The sequence below is a fragment of the Drosophila elegans genome, unplaced genomic scaffold (genome assembly GCF_018152505.1).
Source record: "Drosophila elegans isolate 14027-0461.03 unplaced genomic scaffold, ASM1815250v1 contig_208, whole genome shotgun sequence".
Classification (NCBI taxonomy): domain Eukaryota; kingdom Metazoa; phylum Arthropoda; class Insecta; order Diptera; family Drosophilidae; genus Drosophila; species Drosophila elegans.
Window position 1 is genome coordinate 13,062,107 of NW_024545578.1, and position 22,185 is coordinate 13,084,291.

The following is a 22,185-nucleotide window of genomic DNA, read 5'->3' on the forward strand; positions in this document are numbered from 1 at the left end:
GCAGGGCTGGATCAAGCAAGTTGAACTTTTAGCCTGTTTCCACTACACTTTGTGTTTAGGATATTTCCACTGCATTATAACCTGTTATTTAAATGGCAAATTATAAGAAAAAAACATTTATATTTATTTACTTTTTAATAAATTTCCTAGTTATGAAAACTTCTGAATACTTTTGTCGTGTGTGTGAAATTGTTTTGATTTAGAGGGACAGAGTCAAAAGTCAACTTTGCTTCGAAAGGATGTATCCAGTTCCACTTGTTAAACATATAAAATAAAACAAAAGTAAATAATAAGTAATAGAATTTTTGAAAATCAACATGATCTCAAACGCTACATCCGGCAGCTCTGGACGGCTAGGAATATCAGATGGCAACGCCAACCGTGCGTGGTATTTTTTGGCGCCCGCCTCGGCGGTCACTCTAAATCAAGCTGCGCGTTTGCGTCCGTTACAACGAGTGCTTAGTTTAGTTTTCCTCTATTTGGGGCCCTGCGGAATTGGCAGTTCACTTTCGTTGGTGGCTCGAGTGCGTCGTGCGGCAGCGGAAAACGTTTTTCCAGGCAGAGTGCGCCATTACTTGCCTGCAAGTCAGTCACAGCAATTTATCGGTAATTGCCCTGCAAAGTGCGTAATTAGAGCTTGGGGGAAAACTGCGTTTTCCGCAATTCCAGAACGTGGTCCAATTTCACCTGAGTACGAAGAATTGTGAGTTTATTGTGATTCGTAGATATTATGTGGTAGCCATAGCCACGGCGTTGACTTTGAAATGCGGAAATGAAAGTACAAATATTCGGTTGCGTGTTTGGGAAACTGCTCTGAAAATTTTACGGCCAATAACAACAAAGGCAAAACAAACGCGTAATTGCAGAAATCAGCTGTGTACCTACGGACGAAACAGAGCCAGAGCCCCAGAAAGAGAGGGGCCACAACACTCCGCAGCCCCCGCGGCCCCCAACGCCCCCTCCCCCATCGAGCATGGAAACCCAACAGCTGGTCGTGGAGCCCTCCCTCTCGCGCTCTCATTTTCTCTCTCACGCTCTCGCTCTCCACTTGTTTTTACCCTATTTGGACTAACTTTTGTTTTTGTTTTGTTTTGGTTTGGTTTCTATTCAAAGGCTTTGCCAGATTCTCATTAGACAATTACATTTTCTTATACCCTGATTGGGTTTTGAATGTAGAGGCAAAATGGAAACACTGAAATGGATTATTTTATATTTTACTAATAAGCAAAGAGGTGTTGTGTTTAGTAAACTAAATAAACCAAACTTAACTAAAGAACCATATTCTAAAACAAAGCAACATTGAAATCGAAATCATTTAAGTGTGTACTAAATACGTTTACAAGTTTTCAAAACTATTCTGAATTCCTAGGACTTAAGGTTTTATTTTATTTCAGATATTTCTTTTTAAAGTTTGAGACATAAAATAATTTTTGCAAATAATTTTTGCTAAATGTTGTATTCGTATTTTCTAAAATATTTTCGTCTCTAATTTTTGTATTTACAATTGCCATTAAAACATTTGAATCGATCGAAAAAAGGCATTCCTTTGTTGCTCTATGGCACGTGAAAATTGCAATTAATTATGAAATTCCCTCTTGCAGCTAAATCAAACGCGTTTCGTCAACCGCCGTCCGCTTAAACAGTAAAAAAAAACAGTAAACAAACAATACAAATCTACAATCTCACGCGAATAAAGAAAACAATAAAGCGATCGTTCAGCAATTAGTGCAAGAAGACAAAAGCAACCGTATTCCGAATCCAGTTCCGTAAAAGATGGCGTTTATTTCGAAAGATTTTCGGTCTCCGGGGGAAACTTGGATCAAAACCGAAGGCGGCTGGGAGCGCTCCAAGGTGCTCGAGTGCGGAGGCAAGCGGAAGCGGTAAGTTTACCCCATTTTCTTATCGGCAAACACGCAACTTTTCACAAAAGACCTTTGATTTTCGATGACAAAATTATTTTAATTTCTGTGAATGCTGTTGAATGAGACGCACATCTGACAATATAAATTTGAAGGCGTTTTTATGTAGTCCTATTCGACGAAAGAAATAATGACAAAAAAAAATCACTTCAAAATTGCCTTACTTTTATTTACACAATTTTGTTTCTCATATGGGAAAGTAAAACGCATTTAATTGCGTACTTTATTGTTGAGAACCAAAGCAAATTGCTGATAGCTAAATTGATTGATTTCATGGGTTTTATTTATGCATGCAGAAAAGATTTACGATATTTTTATATAGAGGTTTGACTGTAAGGTTCGATTGTAAGCAAACAATACCTTTATGATTTAACAATAACTGCAGCTTCGTTTTTCGCACCTTACATATATGGACTTCTGTTGCTGTTGGTTATCTTTTAGTCATCCAATTCAAAAATTACGTTGTTTAACTGCAAGTGCGATAAGATAGTTTTACAAAATAAACATTATCTAGGCAAATGCTTTGAAAAACAATTACAGCTCAAATCAGTCAAGTTATGATTTATTTATCGCACTATTATTAAGTTCAGAAGGAGGTAATAGAAAAAATACGTATGTATATGAATAATCTTAATCGTACTGAATTTGTTGTGGCATTTGGTTAGTCATAGTTTCAAGTCACGTTTCCATTAGCAAAAAATAGTCTAGAGCAATGACCAGACTTCCGTATCGTAATTGATAGCTAAATTTCCATTTTGAAATGTTTACGTTTTCGCAGGAAAAAAGGTTGTGCTTGCAAAACCTACTTGCAGAAATCTTATCGGCTAAGATAACAATTGGCCTATAATTTATTCGGCCTCGACCCCTTTTTATAATTTTTTAGTATTTCTATATTTATTTATATTAATATATATACAAGGTACATATAGGCTTATATTTAATAGGCTTTCATGCCGTTAAACTTTAAAGATAACATTTGAATTTAAATCGTCGCTGCGTCTAACAGTTTCACTGCCGAAATCTTTAAATCATTCAGTTATAGACTCGCTTTTATGTTCAATGCCCAGTGGTGCCATTGAATTTGGCCAAAGCGAAGCGACGAATAATTGTTGTGGCCCAGACAATGGAGCCCACTTCCCTTCGTTGGCTTCGAACCGATGGTTGCTTAAATTTAAGCCCCAGGCAGTAAAACACCATCAAATGTGTGACAACAAATCCGATGTATTTGATTCCCATGAAGAGGCACACTTAAAGTACCTCAAATCGCATTGGTATATCTTAATTTATTTAAAGTGTCATTGGGTCTAGTGATTACAGGTCTGCTTCGATTGATCCGGTGAGTCACTTCAAATGGCTGTGTGAAAGTAGCAGAAGTTCCAGCGATTTCCGTATCTCGATTGGTGCCTTGGGCAGTTGGGTTGGCTGGGTTGTATCTCTGCCATCTGATCGATTGCTCATTTGATTGATTGCTATTGTTCGCTCGAATGCAATTGGAAATTGCAAGTGGAACAAAAAGTTTTTCAAACATTAAGACAATGAATGGTGAGAGTGAAAACGGAGCATGCAAAAAGCCAATGATTTTCATGCTTCACGTTGTTTAAGTTCGTAAAAATTATAATAAAATTATATATGTACAGTCCAATTTTAAAAGAAAATTGCACTCTATATAAGAGAGACAGACTTTCAAGGTCTTTACAAATATAATATTTAATTGCGCACTTCATATTCAACTAGTTTATTATAATATTGAATTTTAAACATTAATTTGTTTTTCATTTGACAAGATGTTGGATTTCCAATATTCATATATTTATTGAAAATACTAATTTGATGACTGACATATACCCAATCGATTCGATGCGGAAGTTGAATGGAAAAAGGGAGTTGGGAGGTCGAAAGTGGGCGGTGCGGAACCTTGAGCTTTTGGTGCCGTTGCAAGCTCTCTCTTACAATCATCCCATACTTTGGCCTAAACTTGACCGAGTTTAACGCCTACGGTTTGTAATTGCATGGTTAGCCCACGTATACATATAGTAAATGTTCCTTTGGGGTTTTCCAAGTTCCCAAGGCTGATATTTCCCCGTCTAGCCGTCTAAAGGTACTTCAATGGTGCTTAATATGCATTTTGGTGCCTACCTATGTTCTATTTCTTATTTTAGAATTCTTTCAAGTTTTTGGGGACCACATTTATCGTACAGCTGCGGTCAAAATAATATATCAGAAAATAAAATCTGTAAATCTTTCAAATGTAAAAAATGTTTAAAATTAAATATATTGTTTTTGAAACATTTGTTACATATAATTTTTTAGATTTACATGTGAGTTTGTTTTAATTTTAGTAACTATTTAGAATACACTAAAACATCAAAGAAGAGCAAGGCTTACATTACAGTGTTTTTATTTTGACCCCAAATGTATATTCCTGCCCGAGTAGATCATGAGTGGCGCTATTTCCGCATTTTTCCCATTTACGACTACTCGAAATGCTAAAAATAAGCGCCCCTTCCATGGATTTGGTGCGTTCTTTATGACTTGTCAAAAGTGCACTTTAAGTTCTGTCTATTTTTCCCTGACATCTTCCGCGTGTGCGTTCGGTTCGAATTTTTTACGATGTTCTGTCTTATGTAACTCCACGGCCTATCTTAAAAATAACACACGAATTTTAAGAGGTCAAAATCAATTGGTGTTGCATTGCCTTCTAGTCAGCAATCCAGGGTTTCGGTTATGAAACGTTCAAATTGCGCCGCAATTTTAAAAATTACAAATTCATTTCTAACTTTTTTTTTGAACATTGTGTTGTGGGAAGTGGAGCATACGTATTAGTCTGACTGACGTGACTGAATTTCCTCGAAATCCATAAATTGTGTTACAATATGGTTTTCCTAGCGATTGTAAAGCGTTTTTACCCGGTTTATCGCCAAACTTGCGTGTCCATTTCGTAACTATGCTAAGCACTCGCTTTTGAGCATTACCCAACTTTCTTTCTGGTCAATTAAAAATTCAAATGGCCGTCGCTCGGCACTGAACCCATTAGATAATGCCTCAAAATAATAATTAGAAATGCCAGATTGCATGGAAAAGCGAATCCAAAGTGCACCCGCGGACGTGCCGACTACTTGGACTCCAAGTCGATGTCGAAGTCGAAGTCGGAGTTGGAGTCGGAATTGGACCCACTTTCACTGCACTCTTCGCTGCACATCTGCGGACCAACGATCGCCCGCCCGCTTTTTGATCGATTTTCCTTCCCGTCTTCGGCACTCTTTTTCTTTTTTTATTTTCCACTGTATCAAGATAGATGAGGTCGCGGAAAATAGCTTTTCATATGAGTGTAATAAATATAAAATACACTCGTTTGTTTGTGGTTGCCTAAAAGTAATTGATGAATTTGCGCCGAAAAATTTGTATTTTAAACAAAATTTATAAAAACGTAACCATTTAAGGTTAGACTTTATTTAGAGGTATAATTTTATAGATTTTATAAAACATATAAAGCTGGTGGTATTTTTAAACTTTCTTATTTTTTTTTTTAAATATATGTTGGTTTCCAATAACATTTTTTTTCATATTCTAATGCTAATACTAGTTAGCATGAAATTTAACAGATAGACAATCTTAATAGACAAAATTTTAATGATATTCAAAGTTGAAATACAAGAAAAGTTTTCTATCTTGCTTTATATCTTAAATAAGATAATCCGGCAATTTAAACTAATTAAGTAGTTTTATTTATTTTATTTCCTTTCCATGCAACCAAGACACATGCTGACTTGCCTAGTTATACCTTTTGCAACCAAAGATTTTCATTCGTAATGAGAAGCGAGTATCTCACATATATGTGATCACTTCCAATATCTTCTAAAATTAGAAATATTCGAAACGCTTTCTGGCTCCTTTGCTGGTCCTCAACTCCATTTCCAATTATTTATGTGGAAAAAGGTCACAAGCGTATAAATAGAAAAGCGATTTTCCGCTGCAACTCGAAGTTTTTCCCGCTGCGCCTGCCAGTCAAAAAGAAGGGCCCCGCACTCCGATTCATTTGTTTAATTCGCTTGGAGAAAGGTAAACGAACGCTTGATGGTGACGTCGTTGAGTGATTTATATGATTCACGTGGTCGTCGGCCGCGGCATGGTCTGTTGGCTGGATTGGATGATGGCTGTGGGCAGGGCCGGAGTTTTCCATCCGATTCGGAGATCCAGAGATCTCCGGAGGAGGAGGGATCCAGGGAGCAAGAGCCGCAGTCCGAACACAAGCGCAACAATTTCATTGTTCGCGTCAGCTATTTTTATACAGATCCGCAGATAATTGCACATTTACCTAAAACACAGCCAGCGACAACATCATGAATTTCGAGCTAGAAAATGGAAAGCAAAAATAATAATAATCAAAACACAATAATTGGCGTTGAAAATTGCAATAATAAAGTGTTGGCTGGGATGGTCTGATTTCTTTGTTTCTTTTATCTACTCTGAGCAATGCGATTCGATTCAGTCATTTTGGAGTTATCTTTATCAATGACAATAAACAGTTGAGTTTGTTGTGCGTATCTTCATCTATTTATGTATGAGACATCCTTTAACAAATTATGATTAAAGGTAAATTACTCACTGATTTAATTACATTTTATTTGGCAGTTCTTAAGGTTAAACAAATTTCTAAGTTTTGGAACGACTTATTTTATTAATAAACAAGGTCATACACATTTTTAACTGGTCTTAAATGCATCTCCTTATTTCACTTAAATGAAATAAAAAAATTCCATAAACATTTTTCTTCAGATAAACTTACCCAACTGCATACGTTTTGAATTCAAAACTAGTCCTAAATGCATTTGTAAAACAGTTTTCTTTTTCTGAAAATCTCAAATTAAATGCGAAATGCAAACCCAAAACTAAAAAGAAAACCATAATAATAACATATCATAGCAGCAACACATGGCAGTACAATGCACATGAACTATTCTACATTACGTATACGAAGTGGTGGCCAATAAAAGCGGTGACCTAGTTTGCAGCAGGCCAACAACGGTTCTCGACTCTCGACTCTCGACTTGCTCAGCTGGGGGCGCATTGGAGGAGCTTTTGTGCGTTTTCTTTTCCAGTTTCTCGTTCCGCGTTCCCCCCACTTTCCTGTCCTGTCTTTGATGGCTGCTCTCCTTGGAGCATCTTTTGCAGCTCCTGTTGGGACCGTGAGTGGATTACCACTGATTACGGACCCAATTCTGGGTCAGAATTAGATTTACTCTGCTTTCGCGAAGGACGAGACACCCATGCCCAGGATAAATACCTGAATAACCCCGCCAACCAAATCGATGCGCCTTGACCATTTGCGGTTGTGGACGATTCGACGAGGACACGTCCTGTCCTTGGTTGCCTTTAAATTGTTTTTGATTTTCCCCAAACTGGGTCAAACTGTGCTCGTCTCTTGGGCCAACTGCACTTTGTCTAATTGAAGTTTTCCCCCATAATTGCCTGGTAATTACCATTTTCTTAGCCCGGGGTTTTTTTGCACATCTTTCAAACGCTGCAAATGTCGATTTTCAAGGTCGTTAATGGGTTTCACTTTTGCTTAATGCCATTTTATGTTGGAAGTGTCTTGAAAAGTCTTTAAGCACATCATAGAAAAAATATCTATTACACTTGCTGCAATTTATTTACTCATTCCACCAATTTGGTTCCATAGATGTGTGATTTTCATAAACTCACAATTTATCTGATGATCCAAGACTAGTAAAGCTTATGTACAAAAGATAGCCATCTGCTAAACATTTCTATTTCCTCTTGCCTGCCCAAATGACACCTAGCTTCGTTCGAAATTGAATTGCAAATGTGTACAATTTCACAAATTACGCGACCCAGCACTTGTAATTGCATTAAACATGGCTAAAAACTTGACACTCGGCTGGGTTTCCTTCTCTCCGAATTGCTTAATTTAATAACCGGACAGAGCCTGAGATCAGATGGTGGGAAATTGGAGAGCTTCCGCCTCAGGAAAAGCGACTCGCAAGCGTTTAACACTTGTAAGCAGCCAAATCCAAATGGTAGCTGCAATTGCAGTCCAAGAGTTGGCATAACACACAACTGGCCAAACAGGTTAATCCCCCAAGTTGAGTGCAGTGTCATACAGCTGGACCGAATCACTTCCGAAATGTTGCATTGGCAATGGATTATCTGGCCCTACACTGTGCGAAAAACAACAAGGCTATTTACGTTTCACAAAACAATTTAAAATGGCTCAGGATGAAATGATATTTCTTTAAAAACAGAATTAAAGTTATTAATGTATTATACATAAAGTTTGAGATCACAAAAAATCGTAGATTAGCTGAAGGAAATTATCCTTTTGATATCACTTAATTTGAACTTTGTTAAATCCTCTTACTTATATTACCCGATCTTTAATTTATGACACTTTAAATATTTTTTTGTACTTATTGTAGGCACCACTCGGAGGGGAGTAGCAGCTACCAGGACAGCGACAGTTCGGAGGATGACGCGGTGATGCCACCGCATTACCACATCACCATCCGGTGCACCAGAGAAATAGCCGGGTTCAATGGTCTCAGCGAGGCTGTAAAGCGTCTGGATTTTCGGCGATCGGTGCGGGACCGCAAGAGGTTCCACTACATCTGCGCCTTCCTTCTACTCGTGTCCAACAAGGGCATCGCCAGTCTGCCGGGCAGTGCCCAGCGCCAGCTCCTCCAAATGGTCGAGGAGGTGGCGTCGCATGGTAAATGATCTTGTATATTCTAATCCTCACTAAACAGTGTCTAATAATAGCGTTTAATTACCCTAGTGAATGACAGTCAGCAGCATCCGAATGTGCTGCGTGGCCTGGCCCTGAAGTTGGAGCACATCGTCAGCCAGGAGAACCAGAAGTGCTGGGGCAAGCCCCTGGGCAGCACCTACCTGTGGAAGGAGCATATGGCCACCATCAAGCGCATCCAGCGTGTCGCCAGCCAAATCGAAATCCGAGAGGTAAGGGGTATAATCTATAAAGCATAATATGGGAATTGCAGAAACCTCAATTAAAAATAATTTAATAAAATTTACGAGGGTTTCCATTAGAGAAACCTATTTAATTATGATTAAAATATAAAAAGATTAAGTTGGAGCAGGTTTCTATTAAGCACAATAACTGTTTCTTTGACACAGCAAGCTGTGCCCCTGATACATATTATATATATATATATATATATATATATATATATATATATTATGTGTACCTGATATTATTTCCAAGTTCCCTACTCATCACAACCTCTTTCTTTTCAGCCCGATCCAGAGGCCAAGCCCAAGCTGCACGAGCTGCCGGAGGAGTGTGTGCGGGAGATCATCCTGTGCATTGCCGACCATCGGGACCTGGAGTCGGCCGCCGAGGCCTGGGAGACCATGGCCAAGCTGGTCTCCGAGCAGCGCATCTGGCGCGAGCTGACCCGCTTCCACTTCAACCAGCGCCAGATCCACACCATCCTCGACCTGGACAAGTTCAAGCAGATGGGCGAGATCAAGGACTGGAAGCAGATCTACCACCAACTGCGCCGCACCTACGGCGTTAACGATGACTACCAGTTCGCCGAGGTGCTGGCCCTGTGCCGCTCCTGCTGCTGCCTATTTTGGCCCTCGGACGGGCATCCGTGCATCGTTGACCAGAGTCCGGACTACAAGCAGCGCCTGGAGGAGGCCGGCGGACAGTTGGCCCTGGCCCAGCCCGTCCCCCCGGCCCAGTTTCTCAAGTACTTCTCGTTGTAAGCCGGTGGATCGGACCAAGGGAGAGAGATAGAGATAGAGATAGATCGAAAGTATTTTTATGGAGTGGATGGGATAGGCTGATTGTGAAAGTCTTTATGCGTGTGTTAAAGTTTTACCCTTGGAGAGAGGATAAGAGAAGAGAAGAGAATAGAAGAGAAGAGGATAGGAGGATCAGAAAAAGCAAAGTGATAAAGAAATCCCTAATCTATAACCACATGTATGTATGTACGTAAATCGCCAGGCTCGTTTCTATTGGTTTGCAGTTAGTCCAGGTAGCCAGATAGCCAGGTTACACAGATTACCAGGTCAAGGTTAAGGTTCAGATTCTAGTTCAGTTCTTTGCCAACTTGTTGTATTGTTGCCTCATCTACGTTTGAACCACAGTCTGTGCAGGTCCGAAGATTACTATTAGTTGTGTAGACATACATATGTATTTATCGACTCGCGTGTCAGTTGCCAGGGTCCAATTTTGGGTCGCTAATCTTTGAGTTCGGAGTGGTTATAGACTTATTAAGGACACGCAAAACGAACTGCCACAAGACGAGAATAAGCGATTGTATTTTGTCAAACTGATTATTGCAAAACGTGTGTCGAGAAACTATTTTTAATGTACCAGTATATATGTATAATTAACGATTTGTTCATTTTAAGACAAACGAGCAATACACTTTTATGCATGACTTTTGAACGATCTATTGTAGGGTTTAAGTGTAGTTTCTTTTACGTATATCAGCTGCTTTTGGTGCTAAATCTTAATTTAAGTTCCAACGAAATCAAATCAAATACAAATCAAACCAGCTCCAGCTCCAGTTAACCCCGTGCCCAGTGCGATCCGAATTCGATCTGTAGTTCCAAGTAGAAATCATGTGATGTTGCAGGAAGCAAAGCTAGAAACGAATACACCTACCTAACAAACGATAACAAATCTTCAAGCGATTTTAAGAACACATTAATCCCAACCCTAAGGCAGATCGGAAGTATTGGCAAGTATTTCCCAAAACCAAACCAAAACCCTTTTTGATGCCTGATAACTCCGTGCTTGATGAAACAGAGCAGACATATAGCTAATGTTAATGTGTATAGATACCCGTTAGTGGAAATCCAGATCCAAGCCTCATGATTTCCCTGTAAAATACCAATTCGATCACATTAATTTTACTACAACTATTACTATTGTAAGTACGAACGTTTTAGCATTCTCAATCAATTTGTTTGCAAATATTTCTACGCGAAATAAGTCTCTCATTTTATGTTTAAAATAAACTTGCAAATATCTGTGGATCATTCGAATTGTTTCATTGGGAGAAATGTCTTGGGTTTGTATATTATAAATGCATACAACTTTTGATTGTATAAGAAACTTAAAGGCAACATTATTTTAAAATCTCATAATGCTTTACTAAGCTATTATTAAATTTACTTAAATTTATAATTAGTATTATAATTATTGAAATTAGTATTATAATTATGCCACATAAATATTTATATACTTTACCGCAAGGCCCCCAAATGCATCTTGAATATATTGACCAAACAGTCAGTTGCCATGGACAAAATCAATCATCCAAAAATTATTCCTTACATTTATTGAAGCGATACGAAAGAGTAGTTGGTTTTTGCCAAAAATGGAATATACATTTAAGAAGGAGCGACGCTCCTTTGGAGCACGCGTCACATTCGAGGACAAGGATGAGGTGGTGTTCAGCGAGAACTCCAATCCGGAGCTGGTCAAGAACTACATCCTGCAGAACCCCGTGGACCGGGTGACGCAATATGCCGGACAGACCTCGCTGAGTGTGGCCAACACGGAAAGGGCCACGTACAAGAGCTCGGGGATCACACACAATGAGGGCGGATGGCCCAAGGACATCAACATGCACGATCCGGAGCAGACGGTGCGGTACAAGCGGAAAATCGAGAAGGACGAGAATTACATCACGCAGGTGATGAATCTCACCAAGCCGATGGAGCACTATATCCATCAGAACAATGCGGTCAACATCTATGAGAACTATTTTGAGAATCTCGATCCCGCCCCGCTGCCCGAACCGTGCAAGTCGCGGACGGTCAACGTTTATCGCGATCCCAATCCCGTCAAGGTGCCGGTGAAGCATCTGTCCTGGTCGCCGGATGGCGGCATCAAGATGGCCGTCAGCCACTGCGACATGCGGTTCCAGGGCGACAAGTCCAACCAGAAGTGCAACTCGTACATCTGGGAGGTGGAGAACCCCAACGAGCCCTTTCTCACCCTGGAGCCGAAGGTTCCCTGCGTCTGTCTGGAGTACAACCAGAAGGATCCGACCAGTCTGGTCAGCGGCATGTACAATGGCCAGGTGGCCGCCTGGGATACGCGGCACGGCAAGCATCCGGTGATGATCAGCGAACGGGAGGTGTGCCACCGGGATCCGGTCAACTCGGTGCTGTGGAACAACTCAAAAAGTGGCACCGAGTTCTTCTCCGGCGGCTCCGATGGTCAGGTGCTGTGGTGGGACACCAGGAAGCTCACTGAGCCACTGGACCGCCTGCTCATGGATCCGGTAAAGAGTGACGACCAGGATTTGTCGCGATCGTACGGCATTTCGGTGCTGGAGTATGAAACCACCATACCCACACGGTTTATGGCCGGCACGGAGATGGGAATGCTCTTCTCCTGCAATCGCAAGGGCAAGACGCCTACGGAAAAAATTCAGATACGGGTAAGTTTCTATACACTGATAAAAATGGTAAAAATGGTAAATATATTAAATTATATTATATTTTTATAAACTATTTTGTTTAGGATTTAAGTATATTGGACAGTCATATGTATGATTTAGTACTAATATATTTGAACTTATATTGAAACTATATTATATTTTAGATTTTAAAGCTTCCAATATTATATGGCTTACAATGTTAAAATCCATTCCGTAAAAAATACTCAAATAAAACTTAAAAAATTAAAACATATTAAAACGGAAATGGCTGAAAGTTACAGCGAAAAATATTGAAATTGAGTTTGATATATTTGGATTGTCTTCGATTTTTTTTACCAGTGTAAGCTGATTAGGTCCTAATGATTTGCCCCCTCCCACAGATGATGTGCCACCTGGGCCCGGTGTATGCCATCACCCGGAATCCGGCCTTTGTGAAGAACTTCCTCACCGTGGGCGACTGGTGTGCCCGTATTTGGTCGGAGGATTGCCGGGAGAGCTCCATCATTTGGACCAAGAGCAGCAGCTCCATGCTGACCGATGGGGCCTGGAGCTACACCAAGTGGGTGCTTATTTTTGGCAAATCATTATACTTACAAAACTTTATGTCCAGGGTATCGCAGTTCTTCATCACCCGCATGGATGGGGTCATGGACACGTGGGATCTGCTCCAGCAGCAAAACGAGCCTGTCCTCACGGTCAAGGTGTGTGATGAGCCGCTCTACTGTGTCCGGACAAACGAGAACGGCAAGTTCGTCAGTTGTGGCAGCCAGTTGGGAGCCACCTTTCTCATCGAGGTCTCCGACAATATGGTGATGTCGGCCAAGAACGACAAGCCTCTGCTAACTGCTGTAAGAATGAGTTAACAATCCAATCCAATAAGTAATCCAATATACCCACCGTAGATGTTCGAGCGGGAGAACCGTCGCGAGAAGATCCTGGAGGCCAAGTCCCGGGAGAGTAAGCTGAAGGTGAAGGCCAATCATGGTCAGGATCAGGCGGACAACATGATGCTCAACGGCAAGATCAATATGGCTCCGTTCGAGGGAGCCTGCGAACAGGCCGCCGCAGAATACCATGCGGCAGTGGAACAGGAACGCCAACGGCGACTGCCCGGCGGAAAGCGTAGGTGAACGAAAGGGGTTTTTAGTTTCTTACCTTTTTCCGGGAATTTCCACTTATTTTTGCAACATCATTTCAATTACAGAGGATGCGGAGGAGGCTGATGTGTCCGAGGCAGAGAGCTCAAAGCCCTAAATCTCCGATGGAATGGTAGCGTTTTCCTGTAAAATGTATTAATCATGTTGTAGATGTACATATGTATTTGAAATAAATATAAATTACCTGATGATACAAATTACAACCAACTCTGCTTGAAAAGTGCGCCTAGTTGCATGTATGTAAGTACAATAAAAACGTCAGCCTAATGAATTTTTAAATTGTCAAGTGGAAAAGTACTATTAAATAAATTTGAATTTTGAAAACCTCCATCGTTTTGCAACACTTAAGTTTCAGTGCTGGGTGCAACTGATTCCGTTTTCAACCAGTTCCAGTTCCAATTGTGGTTCACAAGCAGTGCTGCCAAAATCTCCAAGTTCGGTGTCTGTGTAGTCCATAGCTGTTAAGCCACTGAGTTGTATACTACTTCCGATATCTTTGTGAACCAATATTAATCGTTGTTTGAACAAATAATCAATAATATAAAAAAGGCAGAAATAAAAAATGCCTTGTTTTGTAAAACATGTTGAACAACTTCTAAAGAAAAAATAAAAACTGCTTGATTTGTAGCTAATAAGATTAAGAATTAAGAATAAGATAATAAAAGTTGCAAATTTGAAAGTAGCCAGAAATAGCTACGAAATTGCTTAAGTGGCAGCACTGTTCACAAGTTCACGAGCTACTGAGACCAATCAGCTGTTGCCATTCGACATTCACACGCGGGATTGAGCAGAAATTATTAAAACCTTTATAACAGAGGACTAAAAATCTGAAATTGTAAGTAAAGTATAAACAAAGCAAGGTGGACCACTTTTACAATTAAAAACAATTGGCAGTATTATACAGAAACGTAAGGCAAGCAACAATTTCTCATCAGCTGTGCTGCTAGTGAAACGTGCCAGATTTACACTTAGCAGCAAATTAAAGTGTTAGGGGCGAATCATTATCTGTGCCAGTGATATAATAGTTATTGCAAACGCAAATTGTTGATTTGGTGTTAAAGTCATGGTAAGCTATAAACGATCTGTATAGCATTCGACTATTTAGAGTCGGGCAGTAAGTAAGGTCAGGTCAGGTAGTAAAAGTAACCCGTTCCGTGTTGCACGGTGTGTGGCCTACGTGACTCAGAAACAGTTATCAATGGCGCAACACAAACGGAAAGTTCACTGACCAATTTCTATGTTGTTTCTGTGCAGCAGCCAAACGCAAAACGCAACCCCTGAAATTCAGACAGCGTCTGACGTCCAACTGATAAAGGTATCGAACGATTCCAATCTCGCGGTTTCTGTATTATATTTAAATAGTAGTTGTTTTGTTAACCAAGCAAATACCACGGGTAAGACAAAGGCCATCTAAATCAACAAATGTCTTTAAACGATAATATGTGTTTGTTTTAGTTTTAAATATAGTTTGACAGTGCTGTGTTCTGAATTAATATTTATTTCCGTGAAGAAACATCCTATTAAAAATTCACATTACCTACATAGTTTCACTCCTACTATTAACATTAAGTAAAGAATAACAAAAAAAAGTTAACAAAAACAGCAGTTTGTTCTGCTTTTTTTTTATTGCCAATTGTTAATTCAGACCTTGGAACCGGTCCGATTTGAAAGTATCGGTTGGAAGGTATATCCCCAAGGTGGGGCCGCCAACTAAGTGATTCATCCACCTGGGTTAATTATAAGAATTCGGGTTTTGCTTTTCCGGGTGACTCTTGTTCAAATGCAAGGGGGCCGGTCCCCCGTCATCCCATTCCATTCAGCAGTCACGTACGCCAGATACAATACACTGTCGGCCTCTTTGTTTATTGTTTATTTGCTGAAGCTATCACCACACAAAAAAATGGAAATCCAAATCCAAGTTTTATAATAATCAAAACAGTCTTGACCTTAACATGTCTCGTTTATTTTTTGGTAGATTATTACTATTGCGTATTAAATTTAAAGATTTACTAAGATTATGTTGATTACCAATACTGAAAGGGTTTCATAAAATCTAAAATATAAGTTATAGATTATAAACAATTAATTATAGAGGAGCATTTCAAATTTATGTCCCAATTTTATTGTTTTTGAAGCTATCAAATATAAACAAAACAACCAAACCCAGCAAAACAATTTCGATCAAGGTACTTTCGTCTTAAAAAATTAAATAAAACTCTTTTTATTTACTGAACTAATTCTAATTTCCTACATTTGACTCTATACTTTTCCAGCACCATGTTGGACGTGATCCAACCGAGCAGCAATCTCCCAACCAGCGAGAGCACCGATGTGGTGGTGGTCCGGGCCAGACCGAAGAAGGTATTCAAGCCGAAGGCGAGGATTAATCGGATTCCGCAGGAGCTGCTCGATGATCCACTGCTGCAGCAGGCCGTAGACCGCCTGCCCTCGAACTACAACTTCGAGATGCACAAGACCATCTGGCGGATAAGAGAGATGAAGGCCAAGCGCGTGGCGCTGCAACTGCCGGAGGGCCTGCTGATGTACGCCATGGTCATCAGCGACATCGTGGAGCGATTCACCAGCGCGGATACCGTCATCATGGGCGATGTGACCTACGGTGCCTGCTGCGTGGACGACTATACTGCCAAGGCACTGGGAGCGGATCTGCTGGTGCACTACGGCCACAGCTGCCTCATACCCGTGGATCAGACGTGCGGCATCAAGGTGCTGTACATTTTCGTGGACATTAAAATCGATCCTCTGCACTTCCTGGACTCCGTTAAGCTAAACTTCCGCCCGGAGGTGGGCCAGATAGCTTTGGTCAGCACCATACAGTTCGTGACCACACTGCAGGCTGCATCCACGGAACTAAAGGCTGCCGGCTACGATGTGATAGTTCCCCAGGCCAAGCCACTTAGTCCCGGAGAGATTCTCGGCTGCACATCGCCGCAGCTGCCAGAGACGACTAAGATGATCATTTATCTGGGAGACGGGCGTTTCCACCTGGAATCCGCAATGATTGCCAACCCGCTGCTAAAGGTAATTACCTCTTTAAAAGAGTTTTAAAAATCTAGTGAATTTACTTACATTTTTCTTTTACCCTTTCAGGCCTACAAATACGATCCGTATGAGAAAAAGTTTACCATAGAGCAGTATGACCACACGGCCATGCAGAATCTTCGCCTGGATGCTGTACAGCGGGCTAAGAAGGCCCGCCGCATCGGCATCATACTGGGAACACTCGGAAGACAGGGCAGTTCCAGGGTGCATCGATTTTTGGAGAAGCGACTGCACGCCAAGGGCATTGAGACTACCACGCTGTTACTGTCCGAGATCTTCCCCCAGAAACTGGCACTCTTTGCGGACATTGACGCCTTCGTGCAGATTGCCTGCCCGCGACTTTCGATCGACTGGGGATCCGCCTTCAGCCAACCGCTGTTGAATCCCTACGAACTGTCCGTGGTATTGGGCGATGTCGAGTGGACGCCACACAACTCGTCGCCACGCAACAATGCCTATCCGATGGACTTCTATGCCAGTGGCAGCCTGGGACCCTGGACACCCAACTTCAAGCCACCAGCGCTGGGAGAATGCGAGAACAAACCATCGGCCGATTGCTGTGGCCGTTGCACGCGGGCGGAACTGGAGAAGGATGATTCCGGGAAGGCGGCGGCTCTGGACGATCTTCTCGACTTCAAAAAAGGATAGAGGGGATCTTATCTGACTCGCATTCAACTGCCCACAGAGCCCTCCATCTCAAGCGATCAGCCATGGTCGTCTGCCCAAATATAATGCTTAAATACTAATTTAGTTAGTACAAATTTGGTTTTTAAGTTCTTACTTTTAGGTAATTTTTGTGTTCATCACACATAGTTTTATGATTTCTACGTTCGCAATATCGATCTTTAGCTTAGTTACTAGCTATTTTTTCAACAGAGATGCAATTGTTATAGTAACAGCAACAATGTACACAATATATATAACATTAAATAATGTTTCAAAAGACCAATTGAGTATTTAAATACAAAAAGGCATTTTAGATATATTTTATTCAAACCTACATGTTTAAAATTCGTTTTTCTTCGGTGGCCAAAGTGTGAAGTTGGGAATAATTTTTAACCTATATTATAGTTATTATATGAAAATATAAAAATGATTTAATTATGTGCTTGATAAAGAATTCCTATAGCTATTCATTTTCCTTTTGCAAGATTAAAATTTAATTTATCAGTTTTTGGGAATAAGAACCGATTCTTTTTCTTCGTTTTGTAAATTTTATTTTATTGCAAGAATATCACGTATATTTAAAATATTTACAATTTCTTTAAAATGTTTTCTAAATTATATACAATTGGACTAAAATTTGCGCTATAATTTTTCTAAATATTTGGCTATAATTTGGTTGTTTATACATTGGGTCTATTGAATTGTCTAAAAATTTCATAAGGTTTTTATATACAAATGCACTACTTAGATTAAATTGGCTAGCTAGTTACATATATACAATTTGATGACATATATACAATTTTGTTGTATATGTATATACAATTGAATAGGATATTAACTAACATTTACAATTGATCTATAGAATTAACTAGAATTTACAATACAATACAATTGTCTAAATTCGGCTAATTTGCTGACACTGCAAGCGATGAATGTTTGAAATTTTGTAGTTGGGCCCAGAGTGTGCTTAATTCGAAGGTCCTGTCATCTGATCCTCAGGTCTTTCAAAGATCCAGCGACGAATCCGTGGAGCTCCGCCAGATGGATGTTGTCGATCGGAGGACATCGCTTGCAGTGCAGGTCGACTTCCAGTCGACCACTGGTTTTTATACTCCTCCAGGTAGGCAAAATAGGGAATATTGCAGGATAAGATAAGGGATATTTTGCCTGCTCTAATGACTTTGACCTTGGCGAAAATTGCCGCACCGCGATTACCCAAAAATTTCCTGGAAATTTAAACACGAACTCCTTGAAAATATTTTGAGTACCCGCTGATTTGTGGAAAGTGCTTAAGTTTGTAGAAAGGAGAAAAGGTGTGCGTAAGTAGGTAGCAAAAATTGATTCCGAAATTTTACCAAAGACTTGGCATCTGCACGCCATATGTAAATTAATTTAATTTTAATTTTATTTGTTCTTTAACTAAATGTCTAAATATATGTATACTAAAAAGACTTTACAAATGAAAAATTATTAAGCAAGAAAAAAAATCAATTAATTTAGTTATTCCTAACAATATGACACAATTTATGCGAAATATTTATAAATCAACAGAAAAATATTCAGCATTACAATTTTAATATATAGTCAGTCAAGATTTTAAGATTTCAAGGATTTGTGTTTTGTCGCATTCATCTGAACAGTCTTTCTATTTCAGAATGGACATTTTCTTGTCATAAAAATTCCATTCTTGTCGTGTTCTATATGAATTTAAATCCTAGGGATTCCTCTAATAAATATTAACACAATTTGAAGAGATGCTCAAACACCCCAAATATTTTTACGATGCTGCTTTTCAAATAGAGTTCAAGTTTCTTTCCAGACTTTTTTGGACTTCTGATCTTTGAATAGTTGCCTTGAGATTTCGAATTTCTTCCATTAGCTTTTTGCGTTCGTCTTTGAGAAAAAATACCTCGCGTTTTAGGGAACACCTGGGGGTATTCAAATTTTAACAAAATATTTAACATTTTATAATAAAAACATCTTACACTTCATGTTCCAAGTGCTTTACATAGTTGTCGCCTTCCGAATCAATTATCTCGACATGGTCCTTGGCATTCGATTGCGGATTTAGGGGATCCAGAATCTCTACTTCCAAATGCCTGTGATCTTGAAGACTGTCGTCATCTTTAGATTGTTGGGAGGAGGTACTTCTTCCAGATTCACCGATCAGTTCTACAATTTCATTGTAAACGCTGGAGGAACTTTCCTCCAATTCCTCATAATCTTTAGCAATTTCACATAGTTGGATTTCTATGGTTTCTTGGGTATTTGAAAATTGTGGTTCTTGCTGGAAGAATTCGGTGACGCTGTTGGAGATCTTCGAAGAAACATTTGTACATTGTTTTTTGGTTTTCCCACGCTTTTCTTTGACCACCTTTTGGGGTCTATTTACACTAGGAAATGAGCCGGACTTAAGTTTTGTTGGATTTTTCCGGGTGAAGCCAAGTTCAAACTGCATATTCCGCTCAAAGTCCTCAGGTGCAAAATGCTCATTGCATATGCAGGCTGTTAAAAAATAATAATTGTTTACTTTTTGTACACAGTTGTTGGTCAATATTATTGACCTGTAGCGGTGTTTATTCTATCCCGCTGGCAGAAATCTATCCATTGTTGAAGGAGTTGCTCTCCTTTGGGGAAATGAAAGTATCGCCATTTCTTTCTATTCGAGCTGCGATTATTATTTCCGCAATTATTTACAGCACAGCGCATTTAATATAAAATTATTAATTGAAAAGTAAGCAAACAGCTGTTTGCACTGTGTTAAGCGTCACGACTAAAATGGTTTGAAACTTGGTTAGACGGATAATGGATAGCTTTATCCGGCCAGTAATTTGTTGTTTTTTAAACAACTTAATTGCGCGATTTCCAACACTGAATAATCAGCTGCTCTTCAGTTTTAATCTCTCATTGGTTTGTTTTGATTTTCGTGGCAAATTTTACTTACTATGTTGAAGAGCAGCAATATAAATAGGTAAATAGAATAAAACTGTGATTTATTAAATGTATAACTCATAAAATTTTACCACTTAGCGTCCTCAACGAGCTCCCCGAACAGTCAGTTCAATCATCCTCCAGTTCTAATGGAAATCCAAAACGGGATGCGGAAACTTGTTGCTCCTCCAAGGATCAGGATGTCATGGGCAGTCTAGCCGCCTTGCAATTATCCGCCGGGGTACTCCAAATAGCGGAACCCCCTTTAGAACATGTCCGTGGACAGCTCAGGGAGTTAATGTAGGTACTTTGGTTCGGAATCCAAGATCACTTCATGATTAACTAATTTTTAGTGGAAGGCAAAACAAAATATACATTGACTTGTCCAAGGAGAAATACAAACTGGACTGCAGCGAAGTGGCCAAACTGAACGACATGGTAAGCCTATAGACTTCCTAAAGATTTATAAAATCACGATAAGTACTCAAGATTGTACCACTTTCTCCTGACATCGCTGATTTCTAGATACAGTTCCCTAAGATCTTGTTTTCCAAAAGAAGCTTTGATGCTTAAAAATATCATTATTTTGTAATAATTTATTTTTAATTAAAGTAGACTAAAGATTTTAACAATACCAATATTTATAATAGAAAAATAAACACCTTGATCAGGAACCATAATTGTCCAATATACACGAATTTATCAGGTATGATCAAAGCTTTACTCAACACATCAGTTTCATGTCGATGTTACAATAAATATTTTAAAGCAACTAGGCACAATACCATGACAAAGGCTTTAATGTAAGGAACCGCAGCTGAGGTTGGTTACAAATCTTATCAGTGGGTGCCATTAAATGTCTTTGATCACAATCTAATCTTAAGAAAAACAAAAAAGTAACGGCCCTTATAAAATACAAAGTAACTGGCTTTATTATCATTTCCATTTATGTAGATGAGTGATGTGAAGCGATACAAGGAAAAATTGACAAAGATCAAGAAAGAAATGCAGGGCGTCTACCAGCGAACCAAGGAGTTAAAGGTGAGAAATGATTTAAATGGTTTAGGAAGAAACGAAACAGATAATAAAACAGTAAAGAAAGTAATCAAAAATAAAACCCAATGTTGATTAAAACGTTTATTAGCTATAAATTGCTGATTACAGAAACGAGCCGCAAACGTGGCGGCCTGCAAGCAGCGTGACTACCAGCGGAAAATCGACAGGCAACAGCACGAGGAGTCCCTCATCGGCAGTCAGTAGACGCACTGGGTCGGATCTTCACCAGATCTCGGATTTTACAAGCCTCTGCACTCTGTAAAGGCGCATTTACATTGGGATTTCCGTTAACAACTAGCTAACAACTTAACACAGATAACAGTTGAACAAAAGTTAAACTATTTGGATACATAAGTAATAATAATAATTGTATATGTTATAAGAGTTTGCTTTTGTATGCCTGCGATAAGTCGGAAAGCATTACATTGTATATTGTGTATAGTTAAGTAAATACTTAAGAGATTTTGCAGAAAAATGGAGCCACATGCACTCGGAGTAAGGATATCCAATGGCTACAATACACTTAGCTACAAATGTTATTTATAAATATACAAATACGTAAGTGTAACATTAAGATGGTGTGGAGAAACAATAGTTGAACAATCACAGCGCTGAGGCAGCGGCTTATATAAACTACAATTGACATGCAAACAACCTGCTGCGCTTGGAATTCTACAAATAATTAAATTCTCAAATTGAATTCAAAGGTAAATGAGGAAGAGATTCGCCTACGCGGCATGCACGTACATAGGTGGCAATGTGTGGGAGTGTGGGGTTACTAGCATAAGTTACTACTTAAATAAAGCACGTTTACAATACAGGTAGTAGGTAATAGTACACCGATTCAACATGCGCTTCGAGAGTATAAAGATGTTGAAGTGCAGCATTCAGTTGAACAGTAGAAGCGAGGCCTCTTGTAGCTGCTGCTGTTGCTGGTTCGTTGGTGAA

The 22,185-nt window shown here is 39.6% G+C and overlaps 5 protein-coding genes across 12 annotated transcripts; 4 read left to right on the plus strand and 1 right to left on the minus strand.

Moving 5' to 3' along the window:
* The first annotated feature begins 434 nt into the window (after positions 1 to 434).
* On the plus strand, positions 435 to 10,952 carry LOC108135655 (F-box only protein 25). Of its 3 annotated transcripts, none has more exons than XM_017256485.2 (5): positions 435 to 703; positions 1,602 to 1,880; positions 8,357 to 8,646; positions 8,713 to 8,894; positions 9,192 to 10,952. In XM_017256485.2, exons 2-5 carry the CDS (start codon positions 1,774 to 1,776, stop codon positions 9,666 to 9,668), a joined length of 1,056 nt encoding a protein of 351 aa, XP_017111974.1. In that variant the 5' UTR covers positions 435 to 703; positions 1,602 to 1,773; the 3' UTR covers positions 9,669 to 10,952. The 3 variants fall into 3 exon arrangements, with proteins under 3 accessions (XP_017111974.1, XP_017111975.1, XP_017111976.1); XM_017256486.2 differs by having other exon boundaries at positions 435 to 606; XM_017256487.2 differs by lacking the exon at positions 435 to 703 and adding an exon at positions 1,360 to 1,377.
* A 323-nt stretch (positions 10,953 to 11,275) lies between these two features.
* On the plus strand, positions 11,276 to 13,639 carry LOC108135536 (dynein intermediate chain 3, ciliary). 2 transcript variants are annotated; one of them, XM_041708153.1, is made up of 5 exons: positions 11,276 to 12,364; positions 12,745 to 12,923; positions 12,975 to 13,212; positions 13,267 to 13,490; positions 13,569 to 13,639. In XM_041708153.1, the coding sequence occupies exons 1-5, from the start codon at positions 11,294 to 11,296 to the stop codon at positions 13,585 to 13,587; spliced, it is 1,731 nt and encodes a 576-aa protein (XP_041564087.1). In that variant the 5' UTR covers positions 11,276 to 11,293; the 3' UTR covers positions 13,588 to 13,639. The 2 variants fall into 2 exon arrangements, with proteins under 2 accessions (XP_041564087.1, XP_017111771.1); XM_017256282.2 differs by having other exon boundaries at positions 13,267 to 13,486; positions 13,569 to 13,625.
* Positions 13,640 to 14,244: 605 nt separating this feature from the next.
* On the plus strand, positions 14,245 to 17,533 carry LOC108135672 (2-(3-amino-3-carboxypropyl)histidine synthase subunit 1). Of its 4 annotated transcripts, none has more exons than XM_017256507.2 (3): positions 14,245 to 14,356; positions 15,795 to 16,563; positions 16,633 to 17,533. In XM_017256507.2, exons 2-3 carry the CDS (start codon positions 15,799 to 15,801, stop codon positions 17,230 to 17,232), a joined length of 1,365 nt encoding a protein of 454 aa, XP_017111996.1. In that variant the 5' UTR covers positions 14,245 to 14,356; positions 15,795 to 15,798; the 3' UTR covers positions 17,233 to 17,533. The 4 variants fall into 4 exon arrangements, with proteins under 4 accessions (XP_017111996.1, XP_017111998.1, XP_017111997.1 ...); XM_017256509.2 differs by lacking the exon at positions 14,245 to 14,356 and adding an exon at positions 14,447 to 14,587; XM_017256508.2 differs by lacking the exon at positions 14,245 to 14,356 and adding an exon at positions 14,797 to 14,915.
* Positions 17,534 to 17,837: 304 nt separating this feature from the next.
* LOC108135501 lies at positions 17,838 to 20,010 on the minus strand. The gene is made up of 3 exons (XM_017256244.2): positions 19,815 to 20,010; positions 19,236 to 19,755; positions 17,838 to 19,178 (listed from the first exon to the last, which is right to left on the minus strand). The coding sequence occupies exons 1-3, from the start codon at positions 19,957 to 19,959 to the stop codon at positions 19,043 to 19,045; spliced, it is 801 nt and encodes a 266-aa protein (XP_017111733.1). The 5' UTR covers positions 19,960 to 20,010; the 3' UTR covers positions 17,838 to 19,042.
* Positions 20,011 to 20,121: 111 nt separating this feature from the next.
* Positions 20,122 to 22,061, plus strand: LOC108135644 (biogenesis of lysosome-related organelles complex 1 subunit 6). Of its 2 annotated transcripts, none has more exons than XM_017256467.2 (5): positions 20,122 to 20,221; positions 20,281 to 20,481; positions 20,535 to 20,619; positions 21,136 to 21,222; positions 21,346 to 22,061. In XM_017256467.2, the coding sequence occupies exons 1-5, from the start codon at positions 20,196 to 20,198 to the stop codon at positions 21,439 to 21,441; spliced, it is 495 nt and encodes a 164-aa protein (XP_017111956.1). In that variant the 5' UTR covers positions 20,122 to 20,195; the 3' UTR covers positions 21,442 to 22,061. The 2 variants fall into 2 exon arrangements, with proteins under 2 accessions (XP_017111956.1, XP_017111958.1); XM_017256469.2 differs by having other exon boundaries at positions 21,326 to 21,453.
* The last annotated feature ends 124 nt before the right edge of the window (positions 22,062 to 22,185 follow it).